Source organism: Stylophora pistillata, chromosome 1, assembly GCF_964205215.1.
Source record: "Stylophora pistillata chromosome 1, jaStyPist1.2, whole genome shotgun sequence".
Classification (NCBI taxonomy): Eukaryota; Metazoa; Cnidaria; class Anthozoa; order Scleractinia; family Pocilloporidae; genus Stylophora; species Stylophora pistillata.
Window position 1 is genome coordinate 21,370,928 of NC_142519.1, and position 27,804 is coordinate 21,398,731.

Sequence of the window (27,804 nt, forward strand, 5' to 3'; positions counted from 1 at the left end):
AACGTATCGTATACCTTTGCTACAATTTAAATTGCACCACATAACGCGTAACGGAGAGGTCATTACAAGTTCTATACATAGTAAAAAGGTCGATCAAACGAAAAATTGTAATGACTGGTAGTAAAGTTAGGCATGAAACACAGAGCTATTTCTGTCTATTAAAGTTTCGCATATTTTGAAAACGAATGACGATAAAACAAGGAAATAAATAACATAGCCACAGAAGTTAGCATACAAAACGCCAAATGATTAAGTTTCACGATACCACTCAAAAAGATAAGAACAGCGAGAGTGAACGTATATCAGATTGAATGTAGGTGATCATTTTGTGACTAGGAATGCGAGTTAGCCGGGATTTCTAGTGGTGTCTTATTTCCTTTCATTTAGTGAACAAAATGGCTTTAAGAGTGAAAAAATGCTTATCATTAATGACACAAATTACCGGGACCAAGAAGTGAAGAAGAAACTCTCAATTAGCAACATTCGACATGGTTTAGACAAATAATTACAGTTGTCCAAAATATACAACAGTCATGTAAGTGGTCCTTTTTAATTACAGGGTCAGCTGTTAATCTTACAAGGTCACCCTGGTTTCAATTAATTGAGGTGCATGTTACAAGTCAGTTAGTCTTGATAAATTATATAATATTGTTATTAATTTCTTTAACCGTATATGGATTGGCACCAAACCCCAAAGCAGAGTCACTTTGCCGTGAGGTATAGAATATTACTCCGTACTCATTTCTAAAGCCTTGGTTGTGCTAGCTAGTCGCTTCGAAGGCAGAATAAATTAATCACTGACACGGAAGTAAATGTTGGAGGCCGACTCAAGTGGAACCAAGTGGCATCTGTCACGGAATCAATGCATTTCTTCTTTCCCCCGCCAGTCTACGTTAGTTCGTTTTAAAATGTTATCAGAGTATTGCAATAAATCTGGTTTTATTTCTCAGAAGTAAAGCCATGCTGAAATTTTTGATGTACAAAACGCTGAAAAGGAAACAGAACTACAACGGTGTATCAGGAAGAACAAAATTTCAATGGGGGGGAGGGGTCGGCTGGGGGAAGTCTGAAAAGCAGGCGCCAAAGACATGAGGTTTGATGATCCGCCTTGGGAGCAGTAGATATTTTTGCAGAAAGCTACACTATCATTAAAAAGTTATGGTAAAAAAAAAAAAACTCATCAGTTAACCTATGTATATTAGGGGGAGTGAAAAACTAAAATCGGGCCGAGCACCTTTTTTCAATCCGCATCACGAATACGTGAGGAAACAAAACAATAAACAAAGACAATCTCTCTTGACAGGTTTCTAGCAATGTACTACCACAATGTTATTGCGCTTAAACGTGCAGCTGTGGCTACAGGTACCTTCAGGAAGGTTAACTTTAGACATCAAATGTTAGCTCGAACAGTATTTTGATCTCAATAAAAGACACACTCGTGGGATAATAAGGTTTCAGTACACCTTGTCAATGCTCGTGATGCTACTAACGTCCTGGTGGCTAAAGGTCATAAGAGAAAAAAAAAAAAAAAAGGAAAAATAACAATGCTCAAGAAATTCTGACCGCAGGCGAATGCACTTTTTAAGCCTGATCCTTGTGGCCATGATCTTAAATTTTTTGAGCCTGCAATGATGAAATATTGTAAGAGAAATCTAGTTTCTCTACCCGGATTTCTTGGAAAACAAGGAAAAAAATACAATGACAACAATACGTGCGATGAAACAGAGAACCTGTCATCCTTGCCAGCTGAAACGGTCCAAAATTGGAGACAAATAGCTGACCTTTATCAAAGGTAAAGAGTAACAAGGAAGTTCATTTCTCCATAAAAAGACGTGTAAGCAGTTAGTGAATTTCAAAGCTGCAAGTCAGATCTTATCAAGACAAAAAAAGAAGGATTTCGCGATGTCAAGATTTTCCCTCTATGTCGCCTCTGCAGTGTGCCTGCTGGTATTCTTCACAGAACCAGTTCGGGGTAAGTTGTGTTAAATTATTGTTGAAATCTCAGTAAGTTATAGACAGTTTATTTTAAGTTCTTTTTAAAAGTTGATCAATGTCTGGGACTAGGAAAATGTCCGTCCCTGCATTAAAGACGTAAGAAACTTTATCTTTTCCACTGCTAATGAATAGGCTCTTTGTAAGGGGAGCTGTCCTCTATTAGTCCATTAGTCATAGATGATATCAGGGGATTCATTTTATTGGTTCTTTTTCAGCCCTTGTTGTTTTCAGTAACAAAGCAAGTGCAAAGAGACTCGAAGAAAATTTCGTAAAACCTAAATCTCAGCAGCCTCCAATTGGTGCTGGATTTCGGAGTTTGTTCCAAAGACCTTCTTCAAGAGAGGCTCACGATGTTGTTGTTCTCATGGATGGTTCAGGATCAGTTGGATCTTGTGGATTCGAGAAGGCAAAGAAGGCGCTTCGTTACCTATTAGCTATGAAAAACATCTACGTTGACCTCAAGTATTCAGCGGTCACATTCTCGGACTCAGCCACCGTGAACTTCAATTTTTTACCGGAATATTTCGCAGCCAGTGAGATGAATAGAATCACTTACCCAGGAGGGGGAACCGACACTCATGCTGCGTTGGTGAAAGCCATTCAACTATTTGAAGATCGCACGTCAGGTAAATTTTCCAAGAGAATGAGACTGAAAAAAGGGGAAAAAAATACTAAATAGTACTGGGCCTTTACGATATTACATCCTGTTAACAAGTTGCATAAATGGCTGTGAAATGTAATGAAAACTTCTACCTCACTCGGCTCAGGAATTTTTGAAAAGAGATTCAGCATTAGGAATAATCAAGTCAAGTAAACCTGGGTTACACATAGGTATCCCATAAATGGTAATGCTGTATAACGAAATCGTCAGCCTTCGTCCAAATTACGCATAATTTATTCTCAATCAAGAAGTTTTAAGTGAAACTCACAAGAGTGATTTATATTCCTTCGTTCACCCTTAAATTCGTTTTTGTTCTGTTCCATGTCTTTTAGGCGGGCGTCTTGATGCAGACAAGAAAATAGTTTTCCTCGTCACAGATGGGAGATCCAATTCCCCGAACGACACCAAAGCAAAGACCAAAGAACTAAAGGAAAGTGGTGTAGAAATTTACGTTGTCGGCGTTGGTCGCTACTTTAATGGCATAACGGAGATAATGGAGGTGGCTTCTAGTCCGCCGGAAAAGTATTTTTACGTGGCTTCTGACCTTTGGGCAGTGGTGAAGCAAATTGTAAAGGATATCGCTCCTAGTTTATTGAATGCTATGAATGCTGCGACTGATCTTCCTTGCTAAATGAACAAAAGAGGGTATAGACCCTCCTTAAGTTTGAAACAGTTTTTAATGAAAGATTTATTGTTTGAACAAGTTTCTCTGAATTAGATGAAAATTTTCTCTAATCGTTAGTTTCGTCAAAATGTATTTGAAAAAAGCTTAAACTTAGCAAAATTTGAAACACACTTCGACTATTTAGATTCTTCAATTTTCCGCAACAGGCCATCTTTGCTCTTCCTTTTTCATACGGCTGCTCCTATCATCATCATCATCATCATCATCATCATCATCATCACTGAATAATAGCTCTTGTGCTCCCAAGTTCCCCAAGGGATAGCATGAATAATATTGGCCATCATAACTGATGAAATGACGTAAGATCCAAAATTGATACACTCAGTGAAAATCACATTTTCAAAATAGCACTACGAGTTTCAAATTTTCTGCAAACTTTCTGCTTTGTATATTTGTCAACGAAGCTTACAGAATATTTTCAACTATTAATCGCGCATCTTGTTTAGCAATAGAAGTATTCCTTCATAGAATGGGTTTTTGTTGCAATTTTTATTGGTTATAGCTACGTGCATCAACTGACTTTTCGATAAATTTGTATTTGTTAAGTAAGAAGACACAATTTTTAATAGAATCTTGCTTGTATTATCGGCTTTGCCAGGAGCCCATCAGTGATGGGCTCCTGGCTTTGCCTTGTACGAATTTTGAGTATCTTGTTATATCAACTGTAGGTCAACTAGTAATTTGTGTCATTAAAAAAAGAAAAAATGGTAAAAAAAGAGAGAGGGCTTATGGCTGGCTTTTTGCCAAACGGGGGTGGGGTAGAATGACTTAACCTTTTCTTTCGGACTCATTTGGAAAACTCTTTGAAGTAAACCAACCGTCTTTTGATTAGGAAACTTTCGTGTAAAATTTCTCCTTTATCATAAAGATCGAGATTGACTTCAGCAGAGCTCAGTCATAGTATGAAATTAATGGCTGGGTATGGATGCACCTCTAATACATGCATGACACGAATGTCTTAGACTTGTCGTACGATTTTGGCAGCCTGGACTTTCTTGAGATTATGCAAAGCCTACATCCCAGTGTCTCTGTGTCGGGTTTTTTCAGTGTCTCAGGAAATGTGTTTTAGTCCTACATTTATCTTAACGGGACAATATGACGATTTGGAAATTTGATCGCTCCGAGAGCTCGGCCGATAAGGTACTAAGCTGTCTCCCTTGGCTCGACAAGTTCACACAATCACGTACACCCTATCCTGCAAAGGTAACATCGTACGATTCCATTTTCCACGTGCTAAACTGTCAAAATATCTCTATTATTTTCATATTAATTGAATGCTTACAAGGAAAACGAAAATTTGATGATGTTTCCTCGTTATTGTATAGTTGACAAAATCACAATGTCTGTTAAAAGAATTAGATCAATATACCTAACGATTTCTAAACACTCGAGGATAGCTATTTCATAAGGAGGAAATAACTTGTAAGCATATTGTTGAACAGCCTCCGGAGGCTTTTTCTAATAAACGATTGGAAACAATATAAAATTAAGGTGCTTGAAATGTCAATATGTAACAAGGAAGAAACCATGTCACCCTGTTGATTTAGATTAGTTTTTTGTCGTGATTGTGTATACAAATCTCGTCAGTGTCCTTTAAATTTCCATGGCAAGGGGAAGGAAATGAGTTGTTTTTAAATATATATATATACAATTCTCGTGTTTCGTGATGATTTTAGATACACTTGAAAAGAAGATCACCGACATGGTTCCACAGCGTAACCAGCTTGTCTTTGTCATTGCGATCTTAATGCTCTGTGTGAGATCTGTCGAAAATATTGAGTCATGTCAGAAAATGACGATCAAAAACTGTGCTTCAAATTTTCATGAAATTTTCCAGGCCCTGGAGGAAAGGAACTCAGATCAGCTGTTTCAAAATTGCGTGGAAGTGCAGGTATTTAATGAATGAATAACAATTTTTTGCGGGACAAATTTTCCCTATTGTAATGTATTTTATCTATTTAATCCTATTTATGTCCAAACGCAGTATTCAGACAATTCATTGCCATGAAAACCTTTAGATTCACATGAATTTATCATTAAATCAGTTAATCGAGTTAGCATTGATAATTTCTCAGTAAAATATCCTAGATCTGACGCACCTCTTTTACTCACAATAAAAGTTCGAGGATCTAGTTTATAAGACAAGATTATGAGGAAGGTTGCGGAGGAAAGTTTCAAATGTTAAAGCGTACGTTTAAACTTGTTTCGATGTAGAAAGCTGTTGACTGCCTGTCTGTTCCCCGCTGTTCTGGAGACCTCCTTACTTCGTACCGTTCACTCTTGATTATGACAGCGACTTTGATAAAACAGAGCAACTTGTGTCCAAGCCTGAACTACGCTGGGTTAAAACGATACATGACAGGTTAAGTATTGCTCATCGTTTTAGTTGAGTTGTTGAGACCTGAGTAAGTGGAGGACGCCTGAAAACACCGGGCATGATTGGTTAGTGCACTTAACACCAGGGGATCATTGTGTTGTGTTCTTAGGCAAGTCATGATGTCACTCGCATAGTGCCACTCTCTACCCATACCTTTCAGGATATGAATAGGTCTTGCGTGACTGTCACGGAAACCTGACAGGGTGTTGAGATCAAGGGCGTAGCTAGGGGGATCCTGGAGGGTCCTGGGGTGTCATGAGGGGGCCTTTTTAGTCACATTAGGTAACACGGCTTAGGGTTCAATATACACGATTTAACAATCTGGTGTGTGCCTTCTGTTTGACAGTGACCCCACGCTTTTAGAAAGCTTGGCTTCTTCGGCTGGGGATGGACTTGGTCGATAGGAGTCGAGTATTACGTATTAACGTATTTTTTTTGTGAGCCACCAGAAATGAAATTCAACTCCTTAATCAACATTTTACAGAATCATCGGGTGACAGCCAAGAAGATGCGGAAAAATTGGAAGTGAAAGTACACTTTAAGTCAAACAGAAGTTTAGAAGAAAATTAACGAGAGATACAAACGTTACTGTCTCCTATTTTTCAAAACACATTTTGCTCAGTGCTAAACTGAATCAATAATTTAGAGAAAAATTTCGGTTGGCGGTACGTTGATCTAGACTAAAACATTCTCTTTCACTGACCCTCTAAATCCCTTGTCTTTGAATGAATTTACAGGTAATCCAATAATCTGTCATGGCAAGAACCCATGGCTCGATGAATGTGAACGGCAATGTATGTGTAACGATGGCGAACTTTTATTCTGTCATCGGATTAGAAAGGAATTCACAGCTATGACCCTACAGGAGCGAAAAAGATTTGTTGGTGCTATCAAAACTGCTGCAACAAACCCTATTTATGAAGATGATTACAGAAGAATCAGCAAAGTGCATGCCCGGATGCCTACCAAACTCCTCCATCACATGCCTCAGATCTTTCTACCCTGGCACAGGTGGTATTTGCTGGAGTTTGAAAACATCCTTCGTCAGGTTGATTGCAGAGTTACAATTCCCTATTGGGACTGGAGTAAGGACGAGAAACACTGGGCCCGAGGAACGGAGACACACGATGTTTGGAATCCGGGTCCTCACGGTTTGGGGGGTGACGGAACTTTGTCTGATAATTGCGTTAGAGACGGACCTTTTAAGAAAGACGCTTTCTTTATACCTGAGGATACTGGACAAAATTGTTTACAAAGACGTTTTAACATGTCATGCTTCCTTCCAGGGAAAGACGTGATTAAAAAGATATCAAAGGATGAAAATTTTCTTGCGTTTGAAAAGTTTGTTCGGGAAAAACTTCACCCTACTTTTCACGACTGTGTTGGCGGTCATATGTTAAAACAGCACTCGGCTTCGTTCTCTCCTGAGTTTTGGATTCATCACAGCTTCATAGATAAAGTCTGGGCGGATTGGCAGATTAACGGAACTGGTCACACGTTCGAGTATTTCATAAACATCACTTTTGAGATGCCTTTGAGTGGACGGTTTCCATGGGAGCTGTTAGATAATCATAACTTACCGGGTGGAGTTAAAATCAACTATAAAAATCCAGGAGATTCCGCACTTGATTCAAGGCTGCAAAACTTTGTTTAAAAGTCACACAGCTTTATGGTTGTGTCTGACTGACCTGATAAGCTCCAAGCTCACCATGAAGAAAACTGAGAGAAAAATATTTTTTTGCTTGTTATCAGCTCATGGACTGATACTTATACAAAACACTTGTTTCTAAATGTTTCCACAAACAATGAAAATGAGTCCTCGGCAAAGTTCTTTCATTTTTTAGTCCAGTACGTTTACATTTCGTATATTTCATAAACCCAAGTTATCATTTATAGTTATAAATTTATTTTATCCGTTAACTGCAAAGGGGGGATAAGTCCTTTCATCCACATTCTTGGCGCAAGATAATCTTTGACAGATTAAATACTTTAAGTTGACAGTTTTCTGCTTTATGCTATAAACAAAACCTCTCTTACAAAAGCACGTAAACTTGTTAACGTGTTTTTTGTTTTTTACATACCCTTAAATCAACTTGGAAAGATCATAGTGATCGTTCAAAATTAAATGGATCTAATTTTTCACCTTCTCAAGAAATTGTCGGCGAGCGAGTAAATAATTTTTCTACCCTCCCATCCTGTACAATTTTACATTAGTTCTTCGCGGCGGCATGTACTGATAAAAGTCAGTAACACTCCAATCCTTGGATTCTGATTAGTAACCAAAATGAGAAGGCGGTCTACTCGGCCGGGTGGACTGTCCAAAACAAATTGTCCTCCTACGTTGGAAGATTGAAGATCGAATCACAGCTTTTATTCCAAAGACTTTTCAAAATCCATTATTTCTATACCAGTGGTAATTGGGTGCTGAGTCAAGCAGGAGTTCGCCTCTTGATTAAACCATATGCACATATAATAAAAATGAAAATAAACATCAAGCTTCTGTTGTCTAAAAATAATCATATATGTTTCTTAGGGTAGTAAAGGTGAAAGACCAACAGCCACATCACCACTCACTAGTGCGTGTGATCCAATTTTGGAATTCAACCGCCATCGTAACCATAGTATGAAAGTAGAGCTATTAGGGCTAACACAACTGTCGCACTCTGCTAACTTGATAGCTTGCTTGTCACCCAGGTTCGCATTATGTTGCTTAAAAATATCATTTGTCTTCTTATCATATGATTTTGGAAGGTGCAAGGACAGCAGGGTCTACAGAAAGATGAAACGATATCTATAGTAATAGTAATCAAAGTTTAATGTCTTTACGTGGGGCATGGTTACCCATATTGCCCGAGCCAGAGGCTCATGTATGAAACGCAAGACAACAACCCACCCATCCCACCCCAGGGGAGGACATCCATCACACAGTAATCTCGTGAGTAGGAACTTAACGTCTCCTACCCCTAACCCTGTAGGAGACGGGACCTCTATTTATTTTTTCCAATGCGTCCATTTATTCGTCCCTATCATTCCTTTGAAACTGTTAGGACACATGCTATATCATGATTATTTAGGAAGGCGAAAGGACAGCGGGGTCCACAGAAAGAGGATACGATATCTATCTTTCCTTTGAAAAACAAGACGCGTGTTGTTGTAATGTGTCTCTTCATAGATAATGCAGTAAAAGTCTCCGGATATAAATTTTAGATTATGATTCCTAAAAACGAATTAGGAGAAATGATAAAGTGTTCAGTTTACGCTGGATTATGTTAAGTGAAAGTTTGCCATCCTACTGATTTCTAGTTCAGTCTTAACAATAACGTTTCCGAGTCTCTAGCAGTAATTTAACTTTGATTTAGTTTGAATTGAATATATTCTTTTGTAAATAGCCAAAAGACAAATTTCTGGCTTTCGCATGCATGTTATTTTTAAGTGACATGTGCTGTTCGAGGCGCCAAGTAAGTACATTGCCTGTACCTGTAGAGCTAGAAGTTCTTATATCAAAGAGCTTTTGAAAAACAAAAATAAAAAGATCCCACGAGTCGACTTTGGGGAAAATGATTAACATTTGCAGCTGCCTCATCGTGATTTGCTGAGGTTGGTAATTGCCTGCAGTTTTTTGTTTTTTGTTTTTTGTTTTTTTTTTGCTCATTGATCGGAAATTAAATTACATAACCTCCTTAACCATTTTCATTCTAACGCCACTGTGCATATTCCCGATACTGTTTTCCGTACATTTCTTAAGGTACTGACAAGGAGAATGTGTTTAACCAATCAGGAGTTTCTATGGTTGGTGATCATTTGGTTTATCCATATGACCTTATTGTGTGATTCAGGGCTGATATTGTAAGGGGGGGGGGGGGGGGGAATTACGGATAGATGCTACGGACAAAGGAGATAAAAGAAACCAATTTTGCCATTGCGCGTCGTTAGCCAGTTTTGACAACGGCCTTTCCGTTATCTACTAGACATTAACACCTTTTCTACAATCCACCATCTTTGCTCAACAATCATGTTTGGTATAGTAAATGTTCTTCTTCTGCTGTTCACACTATTGGGCAGAACTGTTCTATCATCGTCACAACAAATAGAAAATTGCGCTGCTATGGTTATTCAGGAGTGTTCAGATCATTCCCAAAGGTTCTTTATAGCTGTAGAAAGTAGAAACCAGAGTCTTCGTGACAAGGATTGTAAATGTCTTCAAGTAAGTCATTAATGCGGCTTTTTAAACCTCTTCTCAGTCCTTGTCTGGAGAACTCTTTTACCGAAGAGAACATCACCCGGTCAGTCTTTTCCGACCCATTCATCTTTATCGAGCGAGATCGAAACTCAACGATTTCTGTCGCTCTGAATCAGAGTGAACCATTGTTATTAAATTCGGTTTGGACATTATTTTCCAAAATTCAACGATTGTTACTGAGATCAGCCGTCATCATTATAAAAAATCAATTTTCTTATTTTCAGTCTTCCTTGAACTAGCTTGGTGCTTATGTTCCCGTGTCGATATTGAGTTCTTTTTACGTTTCACAGGCCACAATTGATTGCCTTTCTGTTCCTCGTTGCCTTGGAAACCTATTATCAACATTTCGTCGCTATGTTCTTATGACAGCTTTGAGTCTTTCTGAAACGTTTCTCCATCTAGAAATCACAGCACTGCGAGGCTATGTGACAGGTGCACACACTACATGAGAGTCCCTTCAATATGTTAACATGGCTCTAAATGTAATTTTTTAAAAAAATGAAAATCAATGACTTCGAATTTGTGTTTATGCTCCTAAATTTCAATTGGTCAAATTCTCGGTCAGCAGGTCAGTCAGTCAGTCACTCAGTCAGTCAATCAGTCTGTCGGTGGGTCAGTTAGCCAAACAACCAATCAGTCAGTCGGTTAGTCAGTCCGTGGGTGGGTAAGTTAGTCATTTAGTCATTTAGTTAGTCGGTCGGTCAGTCCGTCAGTAGGTCAGTTCAATACATGATCAGTCAGTCAGTAGGTAAGTCAATCAGTAAATGACAGTCAGTCAGACATTCATATATAACAGCTTTATTGTAATCGTAATCGTAATTCACATTATATTGCATTACATTACATTACAATTGGGTTATAGAGGGAGGAACTTAATCCCCATATTAAATATACCCCAGTATAGTTAGTATATTCAGGTTGTCAGACAGTTGGTAGATCATTTCTTAGGAGTATCAATCAATTAATGAATCAGTCTGTAAGTCAGCTAATAAGTAAGAACATATTCCATCTCCATTCAATCACTGGTTGGCATACGTCTGTATCAGTTTATCCAGCAGTTAGTCAATGATAACGTCAGTCAGTGGGTGTCTAGATAGATATACACGAAATCTTAAATAACGTAACGATATACAATGTAATTTTCCAACCTACATTTCTAAAAGAATAATTGCTCCCTTTAACATGCTTATCTCAGCAATTATCGAGTACATTATAGCTTCCATATCTGAATCAAAGCCATTCTAAAGCCACTAGTACTCCAGAGTCAAAAGTCCAAGCTCAGCCAGGCGGGAAGAATGGCCTAGCCTTTCCAAATGAAAAAGCCGTTCTTAACATGTAATTGATGCGAGATATTAAGTCTGGAATTTGAGTTTTTGCTTCCTATTAATTTCAGTTTTCAAAGACGTTAAGGTAATAATATCTGCCACGGAACCGATATAAACTATGCATTACTTTCTGTAAATTTCTGCTTTTCTTGCTGCAAAAAACAACATTTCTTCAGTCCTAATGGACTACATGCTAATAAAATCATCTTAAGAGATAAACTTACCCTGATGAAAACTATCAGCTGGATCTGATGGGTACATTTGTGGTGACCGTCGCCATTTAAGTCCTGAAATTTGTCCTGCGAGAATTACCAGTAGGAACAGAACAGAAATCAAACAAGTAGAAAGTCGTGACATTTCGAAGTCTTGAACTATTTTGGAAAAGTCGCTTTTGTTTGTTCACGTTGGAGTCTGGAATTATTCAAGAGATCTCTATAAATCATAGAGAAACTAACTCACCCGTCTGTCGTTTCTATTTTGGTACAAAAAGGAGGGTATTCGTTTCAGGCTTTTACGAGTCTCAGATGAATGAGAACAGCATTCTAAGTTGAAAAGCACGTTAGCAATTTCAATATCAACAAACCGTGACAGAAGTTTATACAACTTTACAACAAGCTTTACATTTCCTTGGCCTTTGACCCACTTTCATCGTAGAAGGTAAATTTTAAAAATTGCTCGGTACAGTCACGAGAAAATTTGGGCAAAAAGTAAAAAATACAACGAAATATCAAGCTGCAGAGTAACTTCAACTTTGTACGCGTATCATTTTACCTGTTTGAATGCAACAAGGATTCAAGACTGCAATTGGACATCTGCATCTCCATTTCGTTGCATGCTCACGTTTGCCAGCTAGATTAGTGATCGTTTCTCCTTAAATGTTCTAAAACGAAAAATTCGTTCTTCTATCTTCGGTAAACTTCTGCATCGGGATTTGTCTCTGTGAAGTAGTCTTTTGAAGTTCTGAAACATGCCTTATGCTCTATTACATACTTAATTGCAATGTGTAGGCTGATAACCGCTTTGAAGTTTTTCTTCCTGCACTAAGAGAGAAAAGTTATAATTACTTATTTGGGGCAATGCACAAGAAAATCGTTTAACCCAAATTCAGCTCGATGGTTGTCAAATGAACATAGATTATGTTATACGGTATAGGAAATTGCGATTACAGAAAGACGAAATAGTACTATTAACCTTCTTCGCGGCTGATCAGAATAATTTTTACAATTAAAAATGTCAGTGGTCTCTATAATGTAGCCAAGCTACGCCTACAAATGAGTCGTCCACACAGATAGCAAAGTTGAACCTCCTAGTAGTTAGAGGAGATGATGGTATTCATGCTTCGTAATTTGTACTAGAATGTTGCGGACTGAAAACTTATTTTTGCTATGATATGTATATTTAGTAAGTGAATAGTACCCCTAATTACAGCAATTCCCGCCTCGAAAGATAAGAAAGCGTGACCAGTTTTGACTGATGTCTACTGAGCACGCAGATATAGAGAATCTAACCCACCAGACGTGTCTGATTCATAAACTGTTAAGACAAGAAGACCCCAGTTCGAAATACTTCAATCTTAGGCCCTTTCATATACCTAGAGGAAAACCTTTCCCTGATCCTTCGCGCACTTCAAGCCATAAATATCTTGAAACCTAAGTCTCTTGAAGCCTGGCACATTCGGCGCGCAGAAGTCTCCCGCACGGCCAACAATCCTCGCCTCCCAAGTGGCCGCCGAATCGTGCTCATCTCGGGTTTTTAGCAGCTATTCCTTGGGTTGTCACGCAACGATTACGAGAAGCGGCTGCTAACATTGTCAGGGCAAATTTCACTAGCTTACGTACTTTCTGTAACAAAAAGGTCAATTTCCTGAGAAAATTTCATTAGTAGTGTTATTCATTCAAAATTCAAGCGCGTGTTTTATCGAAATATTTTGGGCGCCCATTGCCCTCCAAAGGGCGCGTTCCGGAGTTCGAATTCTTTGATTCATCGGAAATAGAACGATTGCAAATATAGCGTCTTCTACTTTCGCCTCATATAGGAGGCAGTAGCCACAAAAATTGATCTTTTTAGCTGTCACAGTATTGATTCGCACCTACGAAAGGCTAACGTCCGAAACGTCAGCTTCCGACTCTTTTAAAGGTGGCCCATTCACATCATCAACTCGGTTAAAAAAACCTAGTTATCTTAAAGCGGCGATTTTGTCTGTAAGAAGACAGTGGTCCTTTAAAATATTCCTCAGGATTTTTCATTTTCCCCATTAGATGTAAAAGTGATGTAAAAGTAAAATTTTGGTAAGATTGTATAGGGCAAAAACGGTTGTAAAACTAAAAATCGAAATGTAGTCTTGCAGTGCTTTGTGTGTATTTGTACCTAACGGTCGACTTTTAATCATGTCCGGTCATATTATTTTGTTTGTTTCCTTTTACAATTACATATAAAAGTTATCGTCAGTAGTGTTTCGGCTTTTTCATCTCTCTTAGAGGGGGGTGAATAGGGGTATGCAAATCCGCCGATCCGCCACGATTTGATAACCGAATCCGTCAAACCGTTAAAAAATATTGTTAAATCCGAATCCGTTCGCTACTTGTCTCGTGAAAAGGTGAGAAACGCACCTTGAGCTGTTGCGTTACTATTTCCCTGATGCGTGACATGGAGAGAGAGTCTCGTCCGTGACATAAAAATACACATACTCAGAAAACAACGCATTTCTGACGATTGTTCAGATCCACGATCCGAACTTCCTCACAAGCAAAATCCAAAATCCGAACCTAAAAAGTCGACCAAATCGCGAACCGTTGTAATTTCAGGATCCGCAAATCCGTTAAAATTTTACTCTAAATCCGAAATCCCGGCAAAGTAATTCTCAGAATTCGCCGATCCGTTAGCCTATTCACCCCCCTCCTCTTAGTCTTTTCCAAATCGATATCGACCAGCCAGACGTGATATCTGTTACTGCGCATTCTAAAGCGCTTATCCGATATCATGGTAACCTTCAACACCACAAACCCTAGTTACGTCACCAGTTCGTTTAATTAGGTTGTTTGTTGCTGTAGATCAGATCTTAGTTTAAATGAAATCTGGAATTAATTACAATAAAACAATCAGACTACTTTACGACCCATGTAACTTAGTCATGTTCTAAATCGGCTTCCCTGTTGCTGAAGGTCAAAGAAGTCAAAAAAAACAAACATTAGTCACGCAGCAAGGGCATTGCTTAACAAAGAAAAATGTGGAAGAGTTCCACACATTTCATGTGGTTGTGAAATCTATTTTACACGTTTTAGTTAAATTCAGATACTCCATCGCGCTCGGTCGTTGAACGTCTACTTGAAATATTTAACCAACGAAATCCAGTGGGGAAGTACAAGAAACGATATCTTCGTTTTCGAAAAACGGATCGAGTTTGCGCCTCAAGATCGAACGTGACAGAGAGACAGGTTCCAGTCTGGCTTTCCTGTCTAGTTGGAGCTTTTTTCAAAAATAGTTTGGCACATGCTTAGTCTTCTTGAAAGTATTTTTGTTTCTATTTATTTGTTTTTTTTTGTTTTGTTTACTAAGCTGTGTTATGGAAGTGCGGGTAATAAGAGGCTCCCTAGAAAAAGCGGCGTAGATGTGAAAATTAGGACATTTGATGAAGAACAGCGCTTGAACCGTGACTTTAATTGATGAAGATGCTATCGTTGACTGGTTTTGTAGATTAGAAACTTGGTGATCAGGTGATATTTGTTGTTCTTTCAAATTCCTTTTCAACGACTTCCCTAAATCAACCTCAACGCAACGTGAACAAAGACTGTTTGGTAAAAAAAGCTACAGCCTTCCACGTGACGCAAACCTCAGTTTTCCCGCCACAGCTTTTGCTACATTCTCTCCCTCAGCTACACGCCTTGCTAAGAAGGAATACAAGTACAGGGATCGCTTTCTGGCTATAAAATCAGGCAAGCCACAGTTTGTTGATATCGAAGTTACTAACGTTATGAAAACGTGTTTTTAAACATAGAACTCTGTTCCCATCCATCTGAGACACGTAAACGCTTGAAACGAAGACTCTCCTTGTTCAGTACCAAAATAGAAACGACAGACGGAAGTTAGTTACTTTATAAAATAGAGCGATCTCCCCAATAATTCCAGACTTCAACTTGAACAAATTAAAGCGACTTTTCCGAAATAGTTCAAGACTTCAAAATGTCACGACTTTCTACTTGTTTGATTTCTGTGCTGTGCCTACTGGTAATTCTCACAGGACAAATTTCAGGACTTTTGTGGCGACCGCCACCACAAACTTATCCATCAGATCCAGCTGATAGTTTTTATCAGGGTAAGTTCTGCAGTTGATTTATCAGAAGATAGTCCACTGGACTAAAGAAATTGTGTTTGGGGTAAGGGAACCAGAAATTTACGAAAGTAATGTATAGTTTATATCGGTTCCGTGGCAAATATTATTGCTTCGATGCCTTTGAAAACTGAAATTGACAGGATGCAAAAACCCAGATGATGGACGGAAGATTTTGTTGAAGGATGAAATACACTTCAGCCTACAAAGCTAAAATTTACTAAATGCACGAGTCTTTACGAACTGCTTTAATTCCCATGTTTGTTTATTATCAAGTAGACCTCGTGGCCCGGGTCAATTCCAGACCTAATATCTTCAATCAATTACATGTTAAGAACGGCTACTGCATTACCTATGCTTGGTTGAGATTGCTCTTTAATTAGAAATGTAGGTTGGAAAATTGCATTTGGTAAAGTAATGCAAAGAGGAAAGAGAAATTAGTAGCAGGTACAGTGGTATTTATGTCAGTGGGCTTCCCTAAAGATGTGTTCTTTGTACGTGTCAATTCCAGTTATAGAGTTGAATACTTCCAAACTGAATTCTTGTTTAACCTTAATTTCAGCTTTTCAAGCTGTCCCTTCAACCAGTGTGACTGCCGATAAATTCATGGCGAGTTTTTTAGGCATCGGTTACTCGAGGATTACTAAGAGAAGCAATTCGAAGGAGGATATCGTTGCCGTTATCGACGGCTCAGGATCAATCGGCCGGTGCGAATTTGATGAAGGGAAAATGGCACTTGTAAACGTGATGGGGAAAATGATTAATCCCATGTTTGACACCAAATATGCAGCTGTTACGTATTCTTCTTCCGCCAAAGTAAACTTCAAGTTCTCGCCGCGTAGTACAGCGGCCTGCAAAATTAAAAACATTGTCTACCCAGGAGGGTCGAGCAACACTGAGGCGGGACTTGCAGAAGCCAAGAAGTTGCTGTTTGAGGACCCTTTGTCAGGTACAATGTTAGTTAACAGTCGGGAGGCAATTAATGCAATGTACGACGTGCATATCTCAGTTCCCTAACTTTCTCTTCTGCGAAGACTCTAAAAACCACTTCCACGAGTGGGCTTATCGTTTAATGAATGGTACTTATATCATAGTCTTTGCTTCCGTTCTGATAAATTGGACTCTTACACACCGACGAAAAAATCTCAATTATCCCGGACCTTTTTACCTTTAAAATTTTCTCTGAGTCAACAAAGAAAGGATGATAGGGGCGATGTTCTTCGAGCTTGTTTTTGATGATCGATGTCGTCAAAGTGGTCAGCAAATTCAAACATAGGAAATTCCGTTTCCTTCGCCTTTTTTTGTGAAGCTAAACAAAATCAAAGCAGTAGAATACTCCAATTCAGTCAACGTTTTAAATTTAGCTTTTTTGTGCGCATGACTGGCGCATGAATATTTTACGTGAATGAAACCCACCGAAATAACTCATGAGAATGACCCGATGAAAGGGTTGTCATATATCCCCTCCACAGCGTAGAGGTTTACCCTTCTTTCACTTCTGAAACAAACTTTACAATTTCCGATCACCATAAGCTTCTGACCCCATGTACTGTAGCCACCAACATTCGCTCTGATCTCTTAAGATTTGACTGTAATCACTGTATCCTGATTAGACTACCTCGAAAGAAGCTTGAAATACAGAGCATACATGTTCCTGATTAAAACTATAGGAAAATTCTTGAACGTGATTAACTATCACTGAGCCTGATTTGGGCATTAGTGGGACAGTGTAAGTGTCGGATAGTATACGCTTCATGCTTGTGTAAGTGGACAGAACGCGTCGTGCGCGCGCACCGTTGTCGCTAATCTCGCCGAGTTAATTGCTACTTTTTACGACACGTTTAACCGATGGATTGTTGGGTTTCTAAAATATTGCCATGGTTTTGATTAATAAGCAACAGGACTTTGTGGCGTCCAATTCTCCCTTCAATCATACTTGCAGTTATCAAAGCAGACTCCAGCTTCGATCGCATTTGTCCGACTCTGTTAATCACTTGTATGATTAATAATGGTAATTGAACTGAGTGGAGTGTAATTTGGGCTGAAATCATACGCGTGGTTTCAAAATTAAACGAGCGCGCAGCGCGAGTTCGATCTGAAACCACAAGTATGATTTCTGACCAAAATTGCACGACACAAGGTTCAATTACCACTTTATTACATCCATTTTTAAATTCCTGAAATACAGGACTTGGTCAATTTAAATATTTTACTGATGCAGTACTGAGCCGGTTTTTATAAAAAAAGCGAAACCGGAAACGCTTTTATATCTTATTTTGTATGCAAAACAGAAAACCTTTGACGTCATGTGTCAAAAACTCAGTCAAGCGTAAAATGTGTGATTTAGAGCAAAAAATGGTGCGATTTGTAAATAAATCGCAACAATTAGAGCCAATCAGATTACAGGGACCACCAGTCATTTCAAAATGGATGTAATAAAAGACCGAATTGACTCCACTCGGACCTATTACCATTACTAAATCTTTAAATTCTTCTATCAATCCCAGGTCGTCGTCATGGTTCTAAAAAGATAGTTCTCCTTATCACTGACGGTCAGTCAAATAACAAGAACTCAACCATATCCATGGCTCAGAAACTCAAGAGCAAAGGGGCAACGATTTATGTGGTTGCTGTGGGAGATCACGGAATAGACGAAATGGTCAAGGTAGCTAGCAACCCATATCAACATATTCTTCGAGTGGAAACTCTGCGTAAATTTTATGAAGTCACTAGGCTGATTTTAAAGAAGGACTTTCCTAAGCAACCTCTCGGTCCCTATAATCCACCGTGCAGCTACGGAAAGTGAGGTGGAGTTTATGGACGACCTTCCCTCAAAGTTTCCCAGGCTTCCGTGTTTTTTATTTTAAAAGTTATTCGTTGAATAAGAATGTCGTGATTGATTTATGCTCTAAATTTTTTTTATCGCGTAAAATTGTTTGGACAGCGCGCAACGCATTTTGCACAATGCATACTGAGCCCTAAAAAGTTTTAACATGGTAAAATTTATTGTACTTTTTAAGTAGGTTAGAGAAAATATTTTTTCGGATTATTTGTAAGGGTCCAGAGCTCTACGAAATTAAACTGTGTATCATTGCTGAATAGATTAACCTAAATTAAACTTTGACGTTAGCGTTACTAATTAAGTTGTATGCAAGCAGTCTATTGAATAACACAAAACTACCACATTGTAGAAATTAAGAGGAAATAAAGATGGCCACCCATCCTTTCAGAGGCTCCGTATGTTTCAGAAAGCGCCCTATGACTACAATCTTCCATTCTCGATGTCATTACTCGTTTTTTCCTTTTTAAAAACGTTCATTTGAACCCCAAACTTCGAATTTGTCGCAGCACCCAGGGTCAGTTTGCGGGAAAAATATAATCTATGGTTTTCTTACCTGATAATGATCTGAACTGTAAGCGAAGGGCTAGTGTCGTACGTGTCTCACCCCTCTTGCTAGCCTCTCTGCTCTCTAGGAAAACGTGGCCCAACTTGCGTCAATTCTGTGACCAGTCCACTATTTTTCGCTGAGCATCTATCTTTTTTATCGACAGGGAAAGAAACGTTGCGAGAAGCTGCAAATAAATCAGAGAAAAATATATTTTATGACATTGCTAGACCAAGTCATCATTACTTAACAGCTTCAATTTAAAAAAATTTGTTTGTAAGAAAGTGTTAGAAAAAGGCCTTGCAAGATCTGAGAAACGATGTGCTGGGGTAAGTCTCTTTTCTCAGATTTATCAACATAAGTGCGCAAGGGTTAAACATCAGCATACATAAGATTATTAGACCATGCGTTCTTATTTTGCCTGTTTTTGAACTCTGAATAACTTAAAAAGCAGCGGTTGGAGACGATACCTCTATGATAAATAAAATAAAATAATCACTTGGCGGCAATTTACCGGATTGTTCAAAGTTTGGCCTTTTTGGAGCCCAAGACATGGTCAATGAATTTCACCTTTAACGCGTGATCAGAGTGGACCATACTCAGAAAGGATTTCTCGGTGTCAAAATTTTGACCTAAATTGCATCTCATCTTCTTTGCGTTAACGTAAATTGAAGGTGATGAAACAGATCTTGACGCAACGTGATTCTTTCTATTTCTATCATTGTTTTCCTTCCGTAAAGGTCGCCGCTGTCATGCAAAGAAGATTGTTTTTCTTGTCACAGGTGGTCTGTTACAACCACAGCAAAGAAGAACTCATGCCAGAGCACTCAAAGACAGTGAGGCGGAGATTTTCGAGAACGGTATACGACATTTCGATTACAGAAAGACGAAATGGTGCTATTAGCCTCCTTCCCAGCTGATCAGCATAATTTTTACAATTAAAAGTGTCAGTGGTCTGTATAATGTAGCCAAGCTACGTCCGACAAATGAGTCGTCCACACAGATGGCAAAGTTGAACCTCCAAGTAGTTAGAGGAGATGATGGTATTCATGCTCCGTAATTTGTGCTGGAATTTTGCGGACTGAAAACTTATTTTTGGTATGATATGTATATTTAGTAAGTGAATAGTACCCCTAATTAGAACAATTCCCGCCTCAAAAGATAAGAAAGCGTGACCAGTTTTGATTCATGTCTACTGAGCTCGCGGATATAAAGAATCTAACCCACCTGACGTGTCTGATTGATAAACTGTTAAGACAAGAAGACTCCAGTTCGAAAAACTTCAATCTCAGGCCCTTTCAGATACCTATAGGAAAACCTTTCCCTGATCCTTCGCGCACTTCAAGCCATGAAATATCTTAAAACCTAAGTCTCTTGAAGCTTGGCACATTCGGCGCGCAGAAGTCTCCCGCACGGCCAACAATCCTTGCCTCCCAAGTGGCCGCCGAACCGTGCTCATCTCGGGTTTTTAGCAGCTATTCTTTGGGTTGTCACACAACGATTACGAGAAGCGGCTGCTAACATTGTCAGGGCAAATTTCACTAGCTTATGTACTTTCTGCAAGAAAAAGGACAGTTTGTCTGAGAAATTTTCATTAGTAGTGTTATTCATTCAAAATTCAAATTTGGGCGCCCATTGCCCTCCAAAGGACGCGTTCCGGAGTTCGAATTCTTTGATTCATCGGAAATAGAACGACTGCAAATATAGCGTCTTCTACTTTCGCCTCCTATAGGAGGCAGTAGCCACAAAAATTTATCTTTTTAACTGTCACAGTATTGATTCGCACCGACGAAGGGCTAACGCACGAAACGTCAGCTTCCGACTCTTTTAAAGGTGGCGCATTCACATCATCAACTCAGTTAATAAAACCTAGTTATCTTAAAGCAGCGACTTTGTCTGTTAGAAGACAGTGGTCCTTTAAAATATCCCTCTCACGATTTTTCATTTTTCCCATTAGATGGAAAAGTGACGTTGATTAGATTTTGGTAAGAATGTATGGGGCAAAAACGGTTGTAAAACTAGTAAAAATTAAAATGTAGTCTTGCAGTGCTTTATTTCTATTTGTACCTAACGGTCGAATTTTAATCATGTCTCGTCATATTGTTTTGTTTCTTTGCTTTTATAATTACATATAAAAGTTATCGTCAGTAGTATTTCGGCTCTTTCATCTCTCTTAGTCTTCTCCAAATCGATATCGACCAGACGTGATATCTGTTACTGCGCATTCTAAAGCGCTTATCCGATATCATGGTAACCTTCAGCACCACAAACCCTAGTTACGTCACCAGTGCGTTGAATTAGGTTGTTTGTTGCTGTAGATCAGATCTTAGTTTAAATGATATCTGGATCTAATTACAATAAAACAATCAGACTACTTTACGACCCATGTATCTTAGTCATGTTCTAAATCGGCTTCCCTGTTGCTGAAGGTCAAAGAAGTTGAAAAAAAAAAACATTAGTCACGCAGCAAGGGCATTGCTTAACAAAGAAAATGTGGAAGAGTTCCACACATTTCATGTGGTTGTGAAATATCTTTTACGCGTTTTAGCTAAATTCATACTCCATCGCGCTCGGTCGTTGAACGTCTACTTAAAATATTTAAGCAACGAAATCCAGAGGGGAAGTTCAAGAAAGGATGTCTTCGTTTTCGAAAAACGGATCGAGTTTGCGCCTCAAGATCGAACGTGACAGAGAGACAGGTTCCAGTCTGGCTTTCCTGTCTAGTTGGAGATTTTTTCAAAAATAGTTTGGCACATGCTTAGTCTTCTTGAAAGTATTTTTGTTTCCATTTATTTATATTTTTTGTTTACTAAGCTGTGTTATGGAAGTGCGGGTAATGGGAGGCTCCCTAGAAAAAGCGGCGTAGCTGTTAAATTTAGGACATTTTCATGAAGAACAGCGCTTGAATCGTGACTTTAATTGATGAAGATGCTATCGTTGACTGGTTTTGTAGATTAGAAACTTGGTGATCAGGTGATATTTGTTGTTCTTTCAAATTCTTTTTCAACGACTTCCCTAAATCAACGTCAGCGCAACGTTAATAAAGACTGTTTGGTAAAAAAAAGCCACAGCCTTCCACGTGACGCAAACCTCAGCTTTCCCGCCACAGCTTTTGCTACATTCTCTCCCTCAGCTACACGCCTTGCTAAGAAGGAATACACGTACAGGGATTGCTTTCTTCCTATAAAATCAGCCAAGCCACAGTTTGTTGATTTCGAAATTACTAACGTTATATAAACGTGTTTTTAAACATAGAATGCTGTTCCCATCTCTCTAAGACACGTAAACGCTTGAAACGAAGACTCTCCTTGTTCAGTACCAAAATAGAAACGACAGACGGAAGTTAGTTACTTTATAAAATAGACCGATCTCCCCAATAATTCCAGACTTCAACTTGAACAAATTAAAGCGACTTTTCCGAAATAGTTCAAGACTTCAAAATGTCACGACTTTCTACTTGTTTGATTTCTGTGCTGTGCCTACTGGTAATTCTCACAGGACAAATTTCAGGACTTTTGTGGCGACCACCACCACAAACTTACCCATCAGATCCAGCTGATAGTTTTTATCTGGGTGAGTTCTGCAGTTGATTTATCAGAAGATAGTCCATCGGACTGAAGAAATTTTGTTTGGGGCAAGGGAACCAGAGATGTACGAAAGTAATGTATAGTTAATGTCAGTTCCGTGACAAATATTATTGCTTCGATGTCTTTGAAAACTGAAATTGACAGGATGCAAAAACCCAGATGATGGACGGAAGATTTTGTTGAAGGATGAAATACACTTCAGCCTACAAAGCTAAAATTTACTAAATGCACGAGTCTTTACGAACTCCTTCAATTCCCATATTTGTTTATTATCAAGTAGACCTCGTGGCCCGGGTCAAGTGATTCCAGACGGAATATCTTGAATCAATTACATGTTAAGAACGGCTACTGCTTTACTTATGCTTGGTTGAGATTGCTCTTTAATTAGAAATGTAGGTTGGAAAATTACATTTGGTAAAGTAATGCAAAGAGGAAAGAGAAATTAGTAACATGTACAGTAGTATTTATGTCAGTGGGCTTCCCTAAAGATGTGTTCTTTGTACGTGTCAGTTCCAGATATAGAGTTGAATACTTCCAAACTGAATTCTTTTTTAAACTTAATTTCAGCTTTTCAAGCTGTCCCTTCAACCAGTGTGACTGCCGATAAATTCATGGCGAGTTTCTTAGGCATCGGTTACTCGAGGATTACTAAGAGAAGCAATTCGAAGGAGGATATCGTTGCCATTATCGACGGCTCAGGATCAATCGGCCGGTGCGAATTTGATAAAGGGAAAAGGGCACTTGTAAACGTGATGGGGAAAATGAATGATCACAGGTTTGACACCAAATATGCAGCTGTTACGTATTCTTATTCCGCCAAAGTGAACTTCAAGTTCTCGCCGCGTAGTACAGCGGCCAGCAAAATTAAAAACATTGTCTACCCAGGAGGGTCGACCAACACTGAGGCTGGACTTGCAGAAGCCAAGAAGCTGCTGTTTAATAATTTATAATAATAATTTACATTTCTAAAGCGCTAAAATTATAAAATATTCTAAAGCGCTTTACAACATTATTAACTACAAATATTAAAATGATAAACGACAAAATATCAAAACAAACTGTAAGCCAGCTTGAATAGATGTGTCTTAAGCTTTGACTTAAAAATCGTTACACTTGGACTGTTTCGAATTTCAAGCGGCAGTTCGTTCCACAAAAAAGGTCCAGAACGGGCAAAGGCACGATCACCAAAGGTCTTAAAGTTAGTTCTTGGGACCTTAAGGAGACCCTGATCGCAGGAACGTAGCTGATGACCCTTGACACTGTGTGGCTGCAGATATTCTTTTATGTATAGTGGGCCTTGGTTATTTAAAGCTTTATAAATTAAGAGTAACAACTTAAAATGGACGCGATAAGCCACAGGAAGCCAGTGAAGATTATATAAGGCGGACGAGATGTGGTGAGACTTGGGAATCCTAAAAATTAGTCGAGCAGCGGCGTTAAGCACCTTCTGAAGACGCTCTGTCTGGTACTTGGGTACGCCAAATAAAAGGGAGTTGCAATAGTCTAAATGCGAAGTCACAAATGTGTGAACAAGAGTCTTCGTGGACTCAGGACTGAGGAATTTCCTAATTTGGCGAATTTTATACAATCCATGAAAAGCTTTGCTACAGATCTTACCAATGTGAATGGACATGGACATATTGGAGTCAAACCAGGAACCCAGGTTTCGAACACTGTTGAGAGGCTGAATGGTAGAATTACCGACTGTGATGGAATCAATTGCGATTTTTGATAATTGATGGCGGGAACCAACAACTAAGAATTCGGTTTTAGAATCGTTAATTAACAGGCGATTATAAATCAACCATGAGCGGACATCCGAAATGCAGGCTTCAAGAGCAGCTATGGCGTGGTCTTGCGAAGATATGTCATTGGGTCTAAACGACAGATAAAGTTGTGTATCATCGGCATATCCGTGAGCAGAGGGGAGATGGTTAGCGATCACGTGATATAGTCGAGATATGTATAATATGAATAAAATAGGACCCATACAGCTGCCTTGTGGGACACCGCAGTTCAAATGAAAATCATCTGATGTTCGATCGTTTATGAGAACACGTTGTTTTCGGCCAGACAGATAAGACGCAAACCATTTATGGGCAGAGCCAATGATTCCAAAATCGCTTTCAAGAACATTAAGGAGAATCTGATGATCGATTGTATCAAAAGCAGCGCTTAGATCCAGTAGCACAAGAAGCGTAATTTCCTGATGGTCCATTGACATAAGAATATCACTTTGAACCTTAAGCAAGGCAGTTTCGGTAGAGTGAAATCTTCTAAACCCTAATTGTAACTTCGGCAGAGGAGCATTGTATTCACAGTGCTTAAACAATTGAGAAAGAACCGCCTTTTCGACGATCTTGGATATGAATGTTAGATTGCTTACCGGACGGAAGTTTTTATAAGTTAACTCTAGACCGGGTTTCTTTAATAGAGGTTTCACAATTGCAGTTTTCCAATCATCGGGAACATAGGCGTGGCGAATAGACAAATTTACCATGCGAGTGATGGAGGGCGCAAGGACGTCAAGACAAGACTTCACAAGCCATGTAGGGATTGGATCCAGGGAGCATGAGGCATTAGACGATGTACTGATTATATTGCAAACATCTTCACTGGTGTAATATTCATTTGTTATTCATTGTTATTCATTGTTTGAGGACCCTTTGTCAGGTACAGTGTTAGTTAACAGTCGGGAGGCAATTAATGCAATGTACGACGTGTATATCTCAGTTCCCTAACTTTCTCTTCTGCGAAGACTCTAAAAACCACTTCCGCGAGTGGACTTATCGTTTAATGAATGGTACTTATATCATAGTGGTCAAGAAATTCAAACATAGGAAATTCCGTTTCCTTCGCCTTTTTGGTGAAGCTTAACAAAATCAAAGCAGTAGAATACTCCAATTCAGTCAACGTTTTAAATTTGGCTTTTTTGTGCGCATGACTGGCACATGAATATTTTACGTGAATGAAACCTACCGAAATAACTCATTAGAATGACCCGATGAAAGGGTTGTCATATATCCCCGCCACAGCGTAGAGGTTTACCCTTCTTTCACTTCTAAAGCAAACTTTACAATTTCCGATCACCATAAGCTTCTGACCCCATGTTCTGTAGCCACCAACATTCGCTCTGATCTCTTACGATTTGACTGTTATCACTGTATCCTGATTAGACTACCTCGAAAGAAGCTTGAAATACAGAGCATACATCTTCCTGATTAAAACTATAAGAAAATTCTTGAACGTGATTAACTATCACTGAGCCTTATTTGGGCATTAGTGGGACAGTGTAAGTGTTATGCCTATAATTGGATAGTATACGCTTCATGCTTGTGTAAGTGGACAGAACGTGTCGTGTGCGCGCGCCGTTGTCGCTAATCTCGCCGAGTTAATTGCTACTTTTTACGACACGTTTACCCGATGGATTGTTGGGTTTCTAAAATATTGCCATGGTTTTGATTAATAAGTAACAAGACTTTGTGGCGTCCAATTCTGCCTTCAATCATACTTGCAGTTATCAAAGCAGACTCTAGCTTCGATCGCATTTCTCCGACTCTGTTAATCACTTGTATGATTAATAATGGTAATTGAACTGAGTGGAGTGCAATTTGGGCTGAAATCATACTCGTGGTTTCAAAATTAAACAAGCGCGCAGCGCGAGTTCGATTTGAAACCACGAGTATGATTTCTGACCAAAATTGCACGACACAAGGTTTAATTACCACTTTATTACATCCATTTTGAGATCACTCAAATACAGGACTTGGTCAATTCAAATATTTTACCGATGCAGTACTGAGCCGGTTTTTTAAATAAAAAGCGAAACCGGAAATGCTTTGATATCTGATTTTGCATGCAAAACGGAACGACTTTGACGTCGTGTGTCAAAAACTCATTCAAGCGTAAAATGTGCGATTTAAAGCAGAAATGCTGCGATTTGTAAATAAATCGCACCAATTAGAGCCAATCAGATTACAGGGACCACCAGTCATTTCAAAATGGATGTAATAAAAGACCGAATTGACTCCACTCGGACCTATTACCATTACTAAATCTTTAAATTCTTCTATCAATCCTAGGTCGTCGTCAAGGTTCTAAAAAGGTAGTTCTCCTTATCACTGACGGTCAGTCAGATGTCAAGGACTTCACCATATCCATGGCTAAGAAACTCAAGAGCGAAGGGGCAACGATTTATGTGGTTGCTGTGGGATCTTACATAAACGGAATAGACGAAATGGTCCAGGTAGCTAGCGACCCATATCAACATATTTTTCGAGTGAAAACTGTGGGTCAATTTTATGAAGTCACCAGGCTGATTTTAAAGAGGGGCTTTCCCAGGCAACCTCTCGGTCCCTATAATCCACCGTGCAGCTACGGAAAGTGAGGTGGAGTTTATGGAAGACCTTCCCTCGAAGTTCCCCAGGCTTCCGTGTTTTTTATTTTAAAAGTTATTCGTTGAATAAGAATGTCGTGGTTGATTTATGCTCTAAAATTTTTTTATCGCGTAAAATTGTTTGGACGGCGCGCAATGCATTTTGCACAATGCATACTGAGACCTAAAAAGTTTTAACATGGTAAAATTTATTGTACTTTTTAAGTAGGTTAGAGAAAAAAATTTTTTGGATTATTTGTAAGGGTCCAGAGCTCTACGAAATTAAACTGTGTATCATTGCTGAATTGATTAACCTAAATTAAACTTTGACGTTAGCATTACTAATTAAGTTGTATGCAAACAGTCTATTGAATAACACAAAACTACCACATTGTAGAAATTAAGAGGAAATAAAGATGGTCACCCATCCTTTCAGAGGCTCCGTATGTTTCAGAAAGCGCGCTATGACTACGATCTTCCATTCTCGATGTCATTCCTCGTTTTTTCCTTTTTAAAAACGTCTTCTTCAACCCCAAACTTTGAATTTGTCGCAGCACCCAGGGTCAGTTTGCGGGAAAAATATAATCTATGGTTTTCTTACCTGATAATGATCTGAACTCTAAGCGAAGGGCTAGTGTCGTACGTGTCTCACCCCTCTTGCTAGCCTCTTCTCTCTCGGAAAACGTGACCCAACTTGCGTCAATTCTGTGACCAGTCCACTCTTTGTCGCTGAGCATCCATTTTTTTTTATCGACAGGGAAAGGAACATTGCGAGAAGCTGCAAATAAATCATAGAAAAATATATTTTATAACATTGCTCGACCAAGTCATCATTGCTTTGCCAAA

At 39.0% G+C, this 27,804-nt stretch overlaps 4 protein-coding genes and 1 long non-coding RNA gene across 5 annotated transcripts; 4 read left to right on the plus strand and 1 right to left on the minus strand.

Annotated features, from left to right (window-relative positions):
- The first annotated feature begins 869 nt into the window (after positions 1 to 869).
- LOC148741647 (collagen alpha-1(XII) chain-like) lies at positions 870 to 3,928 on the plus strand. The gene is made up of 3 exons (XM_088753294.1): positions 870 to 1,972; positions 2,211 to 2,621; positions 2,989 to 3,928. Exons 1-3 carry the CDS (start codon positions 1,903 to 1,905, stop codon positions 3,285 to 3,287), a joined length of 780 nt encoding a protein of 259 aa, XP_088609420.1. The 5' UTR covers positions 870 to 1,902; the 3' UTR covers positions 3,288 to 3,928.
- Positions 3,929 to 4,903: 975 nt separating this feature from the next.
- Positions 4,904 to 7,552, plus strand: LOC148741648 (uncharacterized). Its single transcript, XM_088743899.1, has 3 exons — positions 4,904 to 5,232; positions 5,556 to 5,703; positions 6,456 to 7,552. The coding sequence occupies exons 1-3, from the start codon at positions 5,008 to 5,010 to the stop codon at positions 7,370 to 7,372; spliced, it is 1,290 nt and encodes a 429-aa protein (XP_088600025.1). The 5' UTR covers positions 4,904 to 5,007; the 3' UTR covers positions 7,373 to 7,552.
- A 228-nt stretch (positions 7,553 to 7,780) lies between these two features.
- On the minus strand, positions 7,781 to 27,693 carry LOC148741649 (uncharacterized). Its single transcript, XR_015994928.1, has 4 exons — positions 27,560 to 27,693; positions 20,224 to 20,553; positions 19,006 to 19,183; positions 7,781 to 8,165 (listed from the first exon to the last, which is right to left on the minus strand). It is a non-coding gene; the product is annotated as an uncharacterized LOC148741649 (long non-coding RNA).
- On the plus strand, positions 15,201 to 18,885 carry LOC148741650 (von Willebrand factor A domain-containing protein 2-like). The gene is made up of 3 exons (XM_088733172.1): positions 15,201 to 15,595; positions 16,173 to 16,559; positions 18,118 to 18,885. The coding sequence occupies exons 1-3, from the start codon at positions 15,463 to 15,465 to the stop codon at positions 18,414 to 18,416; spliced, it is 819 nt and encodes a 272-aa protein (XP_088589298.1). The 5' UTR covers positions 15,201 to 15,462; the 3' UTR covers positions 18,417 to 18,885.
- Positions 22,385 to 23,533, plus strand: LOC148741651 (vitrin-like). The gene is made up of 2 exons (XM_088733279.1): positions 22,385 to 22,569; positions 23,151 to 23,533. Exons 1-2 carry the CDS (start codon positions 22,437 to 22,439, stop codon positions 23,531 to 23,533), a joined length of 516 nt encoding a protein of 171 aa, XP_088589405.1. The 5' UTR covers positions 22,385 to 22,436.
- Positions 27,694 to 27,804: the final 111 nt, after the last annotated feature.